Source organism: Mastomys coucha, unplaced genomic scaffold (assembly GCF_008632895.1).
Source record: "Mastomys coucha isolate ucsf_1 unplaced genomic scaffold, UCSF_Mcou_1 pScaffold1, whole genome shotgun sequence".
NCBI classification, from domain to species: domain Eukaryota; kingdom Metazoa; phylum Chordata; class Mammalia; order Rodentia; family Muridae; genus Mastomys; species Mastomys coucha.
This window is the reverse complement of record NW_022196891.1, coordinates 53,613,529-53,624,671: the sequence shown is the minus strand read 5'-3', so window position 1 is coordinate 53,624,671 and position 11,143 is coordinate 53,613,529. Positions and strand designations below refer to the sequence as shown.

Here is an 11,143-nt window from a genome sequence, read left to right as displayed (position 1 = left end):
AGAAATCCGCCTGCCTCTGCCTCCCAAGTGCTGGGATTAAAGGCATGTGCCACCACTGCCCAGCTGTATTATAGTTTTAAGAGAGATCATCTAAAATTTGTATCTGGAGAAAAATGAAGGCTTCTTACAAAGAAAAAAAAAATAACGTAAGAATTGTATTATTGAAAACATAACAAAATGAAAGGGGCTATAGCTCACTTGTAGAATGCTTTCCTAGACACACCTGAAGCCCCGGAGTTCAATCCTCATTAACGAGAAGGGAAAGGGAAAGTATATCAATTAAAATATACTTGAACTTTAAAAAACGAAAGGGAGGAAGAAAGAAATATGACCAAGGAAATAGCTTAGCTAGGTTTTTTATTAGGTCTTGACAAGCCTTTAAATAGAAGTTTAGGAATGTTTTAGGTCTTTCAGAGTTGTTTAGAAGCTGCATTCACTTCCCAAGGCCAAGGCTACAACCCTTGTTAGAGTTGATCTAGAAGGTTCTTGCTGGGAAACAGTCATCTAGAAGGGTGTTTCTGTTCAAAGGAAAGCAGCCCAGTCTGAAATCCCATCCTCCAGCCGAGAGTGGAAGTGTGTAGGAATGGCTGTGCTTCAAGTCTGTGGACGTAGCTGCTTGCAGTCAGTCCTTAACAAAGGACCAGAGACTCATTAGGAAAACTCCGGGTTTGAAGAGTTAGTCCTTGTCAGGGACAAGCCTTTGCGCACAGTAAAGCGCCATGAGTGGGTTTCTAGATGCAGGCTGCCCCTCTCGGGCAGCCAGCGCTGCTTCTGTGAGTGAGTAGTCGCTGACCTGTTTTGGAAAGACAAACTTTAAGGATCCATTATTTATCACCGTGATTGTACCCTTTCATTTCTATATATTGCAGACTTAATATTGTATTTTTTTGAGCTTTTATTTTATTTTATTTTATTTTTCCGAGACAGGGTTTCTCTGTGTAGCCTTGGCTGTCCTGGAACTCACTCTGTAGACCAGGCTGGCCTTGAACCCAGAAATCCGCCTGTTTCTGCCTCTCAAGTGCTGGGATTAAAGGCATGCGCCACCACTGCCCAGCTTTTTTGAGCTATTATGTTTTGTTTGATTGGTTGGTTTTGGTTTGAGACAAGATTTCTCTGATAGACTTGGCTGTCTAGGAACTTGCTCTGTAGAGCAGGCTGGCCTTGAACTCAGAGCTGGAACTAAAGGTGTTTGTTTGTTTATTTATTTATTTTAAAGAGGGTTATTGAAAAGTAGATTTAATTGTCTTGTAAACTGCTTTAAAGAGTGCCTTTGCTGTGTGGTTCTTCAGAATTAAGCATAGATTACTAACTCGTGACCTGCTTAACCTACACTTGCAGCGAGCTGTTTGAAGTGGACCACATCAGAACAATTTACCACATGTTCATTGCGCTCCTCATCATCTTCATCCTCAGCACGCTCGTTGTGGATTACATCGATGAAGGAAGGTCAGGCAAGAGGCTGCTTAGCCCATTGACGTGTGAAAAGTTAACTGTTCTTATTTGCTTAAAAAAATTCTTAGGCAGCCGATTTGGTGATGATTTTCTTCTCTCCTAAAAGTAAAAGAGAAGAGTTTTGTTTCTCTTCTCCATCATTATTAATAATCCTTTTTGAGAAAGTGGTCCAGCTAGACTCAGACTGACCACATAGAGCTCCTGATGTGCCTTCCTCCTCTCCCAAGTGCTGGGCTGACATCTGCAGCAGCGCTCCTGCTGCAGCTGAGCTGTGCCCCAACTGTTTATATAGCTCTCTCTCTCTCTCTCTCTCTCTCTCTCTCTCTCTCTCTCTCTCTCTCTCTCTCTCTCTCTTTCTCTCTCTCCCTTACTTGCTCTCTCTCTCCCTCTCTCTCTCCCCCCTTACTTGCCCTCTCTCTCTCCCTCTCCCTCCCTCTCCCTTTCTCTCTCTATCTCTCTCTCTCCCCCACTCCCTTACTTGCTCTCTGTCTCTCTTTCCCTCTCTCTCCCTTTCCCTCCCTCTCCCTCTCTCTCTCTATCTCTCTCTCTCTTTCCTTGTCCCTCTCCCTCTCTCTCTCTATCTCTCTCTCTCTTTCCTTGTCCCTCTCCCTCTCTCTCTCTCTCTCCCCCCCTTACTTGCTCTCTCACTCTCTCTCTCTCTCTGACATACAGGGTTACATAAAGCCACTTTTGTGCAGGTGTATAATGTTCAGTGAACTTATTTTCCCATAGAGGAAGAGGCTGCCCTCCTCTCTCTCCTCCCTCCTCTCAGTCCTCTTTCTGCCAAGGTTTGCTTCTGCTTTCATGTTACCTGTACCTATAAAGACTACGACCCATAAATGATAGAGAACATGTAATATATATCTCTCTGGGGCTGACATAATTCCCATCAAAAGATTGTCTCCAGTTGGATTTGTTTTCCTGTAAATGATATAGCTTGGGCTGGAGAGATGGCTCAGTGGTTAAGAGCACTGACTGCTCTTCTAAAGGTCTGAGTTCAAATCCCAGCAACCACATGGTGTCTCACAACCACCCGTAATAAGATCTGATGCCCTCTTCTGGTGTGTCTGAAGATAGCTACAGTGTACTTATATATAATAATAAATAAATCTTTGGGCCGGAGAGAGTGGGGCCAGAGCGAGTGGGGCCCTTGCTCAGAACAAGCAGAGGTCCTGAATTCAATTCCCAGCAACCACATGATGGCTCACAACCATCTATATAGCTACAGTGTACTCACATTCATAAAATAAATAAATAAATGTTTTTTTTTAAAAAAATGATATAGGGCTGGAGAGATGACTCAGTGGTTAAGAGCACTGACTGTTCTTCTTAAGGTCCTGAGTTCAAATCCCAGCAACCACATGGTGGCTCACAACCATCTGTAATGAGATCTGATGCCCTGTTCTGGCGTGTCTGAAGACAGCTACAGTGTACTTACATACATTAAATAAATAAATAAATCTTTAAAAAAAAAAAAAAACCTAAAACTCAGGAGATTTAAAAAAATGATATAACTTCATTCTTTAGACTGAAAAAAAATTTCATTATGTATATAAACCACATTTTTATCATGCATCCTCCATTGATAGACATTTAAGTTGGCTCAATTAACCTAGTTCTGTGAACAGTGATATCATGGACAAATGTGACATGCTGACACCATGACCTTGATGTGTTAATATTTCCAAAAGTCGAAAGCTTGTATATGTGTGTCTCAGAGAGAGAGAAAAAGAAAGAGAGAGAGAGAGAGAGAGAGAGAGACAAAGAGAGAGAGAGAGAGAGAGAGAGAGAGAGAGAGAGAGAGAGAGAGAGAGAGAATAGGAGAGAGAGAGAGAAGGAATCTTGCATATCAAAGATTCACTTTTTTTTTCCTTCTTCCTCACAGGCTGGTACTTGAGTTCAATCTCCTGGCCTATGCTTTTGGCAAATTACCTACCGTTATTTGGACATGGTGGGCCATGTTTGTATCTACACTGTCAATCCCCTATTTCCTGTTCCAGCGATGGGCCCGAGGTTACAGCAAGAGTTCTCACCCACTGATCTATTCCCTCGTCCATGGCTCGCTCTTCTTAGTCTTTCAACTGGGAATTCTAGGTTTTGTACCAACATATGTTGTCTTAGCATATACACTGCCACCGGCCTCCCGGTTCATCCTGATACTGGAACAGGTAAGGCTTTGAATGTTACTGGGAATGACGTCATGCTTAGTTGCGTAACAGTAATGATCTGATATTGATGCTAGTGCTGGATACGTGTTCATAGTATCTCAGGTTCATACGTATACCACATGCATACCAACTGAAGTCCTGTTTTCCTGCCTTCTGCAAGTTCTCAAATCCTGGGATTGCATGCATGCTCCTCCATGGCTGGCTTTAGAATTGTTTAACTGGGTAATATTTTTAAAAATTCATTTTACTTCAGTCATCTGGATCTTAAATACATTATATTGAACTTTTTTGTTTGTTTTTGTTTGTTTTTGTTTCGTTTTGCTTGAGACAGGGTCGCTCTGCAGAGGTCTGGCTATCCTAGAACTCACTATGTATACCAGGCTGGCTTGGAACGTATAGAGATCCATCTGTCCCTGCCTCCTAAGTGCTGGGATTAAAGGAGTGCACCTTTGAACAGATTTTTAATTTCCCATTTTTAAAAAAATAAACCTGTAATATTCATATCTTTATTTGGAAGGGTTTTTTTCCCTACCTTTATAAAGGCTAACTTGAGTTGGTATATGTGGATGTTATTAGCTAGTGTAGTTTTGGAGTTACTTATAAGAGACAGAAATAGGAAATTCATTTTCCCTTTGCTTTGACAGATTCGTTTGGTAATGAAGGCTCACTCATTTGTCAGAGAGAATGTGCCACGAGTACTAAATGCAGCCAAGGAGAAATCAAGTATGTAACTGCCATATTAGTGGGTTATTGACGGGACATCTTGTCGTCTGGCTCTGGGATGATGTGTTCCGTAGGGACTGTACTACATTCTTAAGTGCATGGGGTCCATATTGATTTGGAAGACTCATTGTTTCTTGACTATTCAGTTTTGTCCTTTTATCTACAATGAAAACAATTATCCTCAGACCCTGGTAACTGAGCATCCACAGAATGTTAATAGCCTCACTCCACTGTGTCTGCTTACTTTGCAAGCTGTTGCTTCCCACTCTGGAATTCTTATCTTAGTCACAGGAATAGCTTAGAGAGATTGGCGGTACTGGGCTGTTGCGTAAATAACAAGTCGTCTTAGTAGACCTGGAAGAATGGGAGCCAACAGATCACGCTGTTCTTCTTGTTCTGTTCTTTTGTTTGTTTTGTTTTTTGAGACAGGGTTTCTCTATGTAGCCATCTCTGTCCTAGAACTTACATTATGGACCAGGCTGGCTTGGAACTCAGAGATCTGCCTACCTCTGCCTCCAGAGTGCTGGGATTAAAGATGTGCGCCCCACTGCCCAGCTTTGCCAACCATTCTCAATCTGCCTGAGATTAAAGGCATGAGCCATTGCCCTCCCCTCTTTCCTGTTCTTGCTGACGTTGGCTCTCCTGGTTTTCTGGGTGAAGTCAAAGATCTTGTAATCCAATAGTTTTCCTTTTGTAGGCACAGTTCCAGTACCCACAGTCAACCAGTACCTGTACTTCCTGTTTGCTCCTACACTCATTTACCGTGACAACTACCCAAGGTAACCGTGAAAGGGGGAGGAAGTGTGTGGGGCACAGAGGTGCCCAGTGAGGGACAGCTTTGGAGATGGGCAGTCCATACAGGGCTATAGAGAAAACTGAATGCCTTAAGAGCTCATTTTAGCAGGGCAGTACTAATTAATGATTTTCGATAGAATTGTATAATCTTGCTATGATTTTGATGTTAAAATTAAAGAGGGAGTTGGAGATCAGATTCAAGGTTTTGTGGCACACTGTCCTGTTCAACTATTCCTCCAGCCCATAAATGATATTCTGTGTAGAAAACCATTGTTAAGTTCTTTACATTGCAGATAAAAGGACAAAATGGAAAGAGTTCATTGCTTATTTTTAGAAAACCTTTTTTTCTCTTTTCTTTTCAGGACTCCTACTGTAAGATGGGGTTATGTCGCTATGCAGTTTTTACAGGTAACTTTTAAAAAGCTACTTAACATGTTATTGATTGGTATATTTTACTTTTTATTTTAAGACTTTTATTTATTTTTATTTTTATTTTTATTTTTTTGGTTTTTTTGAGACAGGGTTTCTCTGTGTAGCCCTGGCTGTCCTGGAACTCACTCTGTAGACCAGGCTGGCCTCGAACTCAGAAATCCACCTGCCTCTGCCTTCCAAGTGCTAGGATTAAAAGCATGCGCCACCACTGCCTGGCAAGACTTTTATTTTTTAACAAATGGGCTTCTAATCAGGTGGTTGTGACACATGCCTTTAGTCCCAGCATTTGGGAGGCAGAGGCAGGCGGATTTCTGAGATCGAGGCCAGCCTGGTCTACAGAGTGAGTTCCAGGACAGCCAGGGCTACACAGAGAAACCTTGTCTTGAGAAAAATAACAACAAAACCAAATGGGCCTCTTTAAAATATGTACATATGTGTATATATATATATTATGTATATATATATTTTTATTTTTATTTTATATGCACTGATCTGCATGTATGCCTGTGTGAGGTGTCAGAAGCATTGGTGTGATCTGCCATGTCGGTGCTAGAAATTGAACCTTGGTCTTCTGGAAGAGCAGCCATTGCTCTGAACCAACTGGGTCATTTCTTAAGCCCTATACATTTTTTGACCTAGGATTTCTCTATTATGTAGCTCTGGCTGTCCTAAAACTCACTATGTATGGCCTTGAACTCAAAGAAGAACTCACTTTCAAGTGCTTAATTAAAGGCATTTGCCATTTTTAAAGTCTGGCTCTTTTTTTAAAAAAAATCTATTTAAAGTGAGCCAGGTTTTCTGGCTCTTAGAAAGCCTTCTAAGTTCCTCCAGCACAGGCCATGGTATGTGCTTTGCCAGTGTCAAAGGTCATTTTCTTTATTAAAGAATGTTTAAATTAAAGTAGTTCTGTCTGGATATTTCAGTAAGAACCCAGTTAGCTTCCCCTCTGCCTTTCCTGAGGTGTAGTGGTATGTGTGTGGTTTGCTTGCTTGGAACTCCCTCATTTCTTCCTTACTCATTTCAAGAATCAGAAATCCCAGAAAATCCCATTTTAAATTCTGTTGAAGTCGAATACTCGGTTGTAAAATAAGTTATTCTAGGGTTTATAAACAAGTTCTTTGATAATCATCTAAAAATGCCATTTGGGCTAGGTGCAGTGACACATGTCTGTAAACCCAGTACTTAGGCTGCTGAGGCAGGGGGATTATTGAGTTTAAAGCCAGCCTGGGCTACACAGCAAGATGCAGTCATCAGTCAGTGATCAGAAAGAACCATGGTAGATATGAAGCTTGAGCACCCTTCTCTGAAGGGCATGGCTGTCGATATACTGGCGTTAAATGGATATGTGGAATTATTGGTCGTGCATGTATTTCTTTGGGAGGAAGCCATGCACTCTCCCTTTCTTTACCAAGATGCCCTGGTTTCTTTGCTGTGTTCCAGGTGTTTGGTTGCCTGTTTTATGTGTACTACATCTTTGAGAGACTCTGCGCCCCACTGTTCCGGAATATCAAACAGGAGCCCTTCAGTGCTCGTGTCCTGGTCCTGTGTGTATTTAACTCCATCTTGCCAGGTAACCTAGGGGCTCATCAATTTGTCTATCCACATAATCAGGAGGAGAGCAGGAAGCTGCTGTCTGTCAGTTCCTTTAGTTCCCTGGACTTCCTGCGAACTCAGCTGTACATATACCCTTCCACCACTTCTCAGTCTGCTCCACAAGTGAAATGCCTTTCTAGTTTCATTTCCTGCTTAAGTCTGCTTCCTCCAATGGTGGGAAGTCCACACTTACATCTATCTTCCTCTTTCTAGTCAGTTCTCTATAACCCTTAGTCTCACCATGAAATACCCATAAAGTCATTGGTCACCTCCTCCTGATGCTAAACTCCTTAATGGCTTTGGAGTCACTCTCTAGTGGACTCAGATGCTCTGGCCACATTTTGAAGTTTAATTTGCCACCATTGCTTACCTGTCTGCTTTTACCAGACTTTGTCTCTTAGCTTCATTCACTCAATGTACTTTTCCCGATAACACACAAGTTCCTACTGAGTGCCAGTGCTGCAGACACAGGTGTGGATGTTGCAGATGTCTCCAGTTCAGGGAGCTTCCTGAGAGTCACAGGCAGCTGTGATCTATCATGTGGGTGCTGGGAATCGAACCTGGGACTTCTGGGAGAGCAGTCCATGCCCTTAACTACTGAACCATCTTTCTAGCTCCAAGGACCATATTTTAAAGCCACTTTCAGTTTATCCTGTATTGTCCAGCAAATACATTTTTCTGAGCAAGTTAATCAAGTGGGTAGGCCTGCAGTGGGTATCTTACAGTATCATGTGATATGATAAGTGCTGTATAAAAAGAATGACTCTGGGCTTTGTTTCTCATGTCAGAGATGACATTTAACACTGAGCATTGGAAAATATGCCCAACTTAAAAAAAAAATGCCTTAATTACAAAATATTGCCTGTAGGAAAGTGGTGGGAAGGTTTTCAGACAGCAGGGCAGATAGAAATGCCTTGGGGTACTTTGGAATGGCAGAAGTCCCCTTGTATTTGGTGTTTGCAACACACAGGGCAGAATTGAAGGGTCTTGGGCACAGGTTCAGCTGCATGGCCAGGCATTTCTTTAAATCAGGCTGGAGCCATCTATTTTATCTTAAAATTACATAGAAATAAATGTTTTTAAAGTAATAAGATAATAATAATAATAATAATAACCTTGCTTTCCAAGATGTGCTGTCTCACCTCTGCAGTGGGTGAACTGGAGGCCCGCCCGGCAGGTTTCGTGGAGGTTTTGTGGCAGCTGGCACGTTCGTGGTGGCTGGCTCCGCAGGCTGCTCGTGGCGGCTGGCTCCGCGGCGGCTGGCTCCGCAGGCTGCTCGTGGCGGCTGGCTCCTCGGCGGCTGGCTCCGCAGGCTGCTCGTGGCAGCTGGCATGTTTGTGGCGGCTGGCTCCGCGGCGGCTGGCTCCGCAGGCTGCTCGTGGCAGCTGGCGCGTTTGTGGCGGCAGGCTCCGCGGCGGCTGGCTCCGCAGGCTGCTCGTGGCAGCTGGCACGTTTGTGGCGGCTGGCTCCGCGGCGGCTGGCTCTGCAGGCTGCTCGTGGCAGCTGGCACGTTTGTGGCTGCTGGCTACGCGGATGCTGGCCCTTCAGGCTGCTCACCAAGGCCTCACATTGTCCTCTTGTTGCAGGTGTGCTGATGCTGTTTCTTTCCTTCTTTGCCTTTTTGCACTGCTGGCTCAATGCCTTTGCTGAGATGTTACGCTTTGGTGACAGGATGTTTTATAAGGTATTGTATACATTATATAGTATATATACATTGTGTGTGTATGCATATAAAACTGAAACATATATATTTCTCTGTGTAGTTGTGGCTGTCCTAGAACTCACTATGTAGACCAGACTGGCCCCACAGAGATCCACCTGTCTCTGCCTCCCCAGTGCTTTGATTAAAGGCATGGGCCACCATGCCTGGCATTTCTAATAAATTTAAAAAATTCTTGGGGTGGGGAGTGGGCACACACAAATAGCACAGAGTTCATGTGTGTTCAGAGATGGAACTCAGGCTGTCAGGCCTGGCAGCAAGCCCTTTGACCAGCTGAGCCATCCTACCAGCCCTCAAGTTTCATTTTATTTACATATTGTTAAGTATTGAGCTTTTTTGATACAAATCCCTTAAGATACTTTTCTTTTCTATGAGTTTCTATGTTAGATCTGAATTCTGATACAGGTAGAATTAATGTAATCCAGGTGCTGTTACATACTCAGAAAGCTGCGGCAGGATGGTTATCATGGGTTCCAGGCCAGCCCGGGCTGCATTAGAGTAAGACCAAGTCTTGGCCTTCCTTCTTCCCACCCTCACAAAGAACACAGAGTGTCTGCCGGATCCTGTAAAGATCCTGTGCAATGGGAAAGTGCCTGTCAGAGGGTATGCCAGCGCCATCACTGTGTGTTTCACATTGACCATTTGACTTTTATAAAGTGGCTTCAGTGGGTCAGTCACTTAAGACAAGAGAGAGCATTCATAAGGGAACTCACTTCCTTCATTTTCTTTCTTTTCTTTTTTTTTTTAAAGATTTATTTATTTATTATATGTAAGTACAGTGTAGCTGTCTTCAGACACACCAGAAGAGGGAGTCAGATCTCATTATGGATGGTTGTGAGCCACCATGTGGTTGCTGGGATTTGAACTCAGGACCTTCGGAAAAGCAGTCAGTGCTCTTAACTGCTGAGCCATCTCACCAGCCCCACTTCCTTCATTTTCGATGGTGTTCTTTCTGCTTCAGATGGTATTGGCTTGACTATAGGGTGTCAAGGTGTCAGTTGTGTTGTTTTGACTTCAGGTCTACCACTTCCTTCTCAAAGACAGTCAATGTGGATGGCAAATTTTAGATATATTTTAGTCTTACCTTGAAATTGGGACCCCATCTCACTCCCTTATAATTAAATGTTGCCATGGTGGTCCCAGTCGGTGTGTTTCCATGTGTGCTCAGTTCTCATATGTTTAACAAGGCGGAGAGGAGGTTTACTGACTCTGTCATGGCAAACATTAGATTTAAATTCTAGTGTATTCTGTATCTTTCCTTATAACATGTTGATAATGAGACAATGCACTCTGAGAATTAGTCTATGTATATGTATATATGTGTATGTGTATATGTATATGTAGCATTAATATTAATACCAACTACCACTTGCCTTTTGAGATTTTTAGCATCAGTGTGTGGACAAACAATTTTATCATAATGTGCTCCAGGCTTTATTTACATCGGGCATGTGTACTCTTTGGAAATGGCCAGGGTTTTTCTCTGTGTGTGATTTTGCACTTCTCTTTCCCCCAGGACTGGTGGAACTCTACATCATACTCCAACTACTACAGGACCTGGAATGTGGTGGTGCACGACTGGCTCTACTACTATGTTTACAAGGACCTCCTCTGGGTAAACCGCAAGGCCTAGGGATGATACCTAGGAGGTGGGGATTCTGAGGGACCTAGGGAGATGGCTCAGTTCTCAGAATTCCAACACCTTCTTCTGCACGTACCAGCATGCACGCGGTACAATATGTACACATAAAAACCCAAGAAGTAAATCTTTACAAAAAGTCTCGCATGATGGCACACACTTGGGAGGCAGAGGCAGGTGGGTCTGTGAGTTCAAAGCCAGGCTGCTGTACATCATAGGTTCCAGGGCAGCCAGCCAGAGCTACGCAGTAAGGAACTGTCTCAAAACAAAGCAAAAGCCAGCCAAACAAACATGAAAGAAATGGGGATTCTTTTACAGGCAGTGCTGGGCAAGCTGGAGAACATTGTGTTTAATTGCCTGTGAAGAAGGGGTTATGGTTTCTTGTCCATTTTCCTGGTTCTTACATCTAAGAACCCATATGCCATGAATGGTTCTGATCATGACAACCGTTGTATGTGATACTGGGACAATGACATGCCTTTCGCTGGACTCCACTGCCGGGTTACAAAATTATAGTTCTTAGAGGTCTATGTGTAGAAGCAAAGTGACCCACCTTCCAAGGACCTTTAAAAATGTCATTGCCCATGGTGGATAATTTCCCTCTATCCACACCTCCATGTG

At 43.2% G+C, this 11,143-nt stretch overlaps 1 protein-coding gene across 2 annotated transcripts in view; it reads left to right on the top strand.

Moving 5' to 3' along the window:
- Positions 1-11,143, top strand: part of Soat1 (sterol O-acyltransferase 1) — a 50,605-nt gene that overhangs the window by 33,852 nt on the left and 5,610 nt on the right. For both annotated transcript variants that reach the window (XM_031385681.1, XM_031385687.1), the window contains exons 6-13: positions 1,339-1,446; positions 3,338-3,620; positions 4,265-4,343; positions 5,041-5,122; positions 5,501-5,546; positions 7,011-7,140; positions 8,750-8,847; positions 10,400-10,498. In XM_031385681.1, the coding sequence (XP_031241541.1) occupies positions 1,339-1,446; positions 3,338-3,620; positions 4,265-4,343; positions 5,041-5,122; positions 5,501-5,546; positions 7,011-7,140; positions 8,750-8,847; positions 10,400-10,498 (925 nt within the window). The remainder of the gene's footprint in view (positions 1-1,338; positions 1,447-3,337; positions 3,621-4,264; positions 4,344-5,040; positions 5,123-5,500; positions 5,547-7,010; positions 7,141-8,749; positions 8,848-10,399; positions 10,499-11,143) is intronic.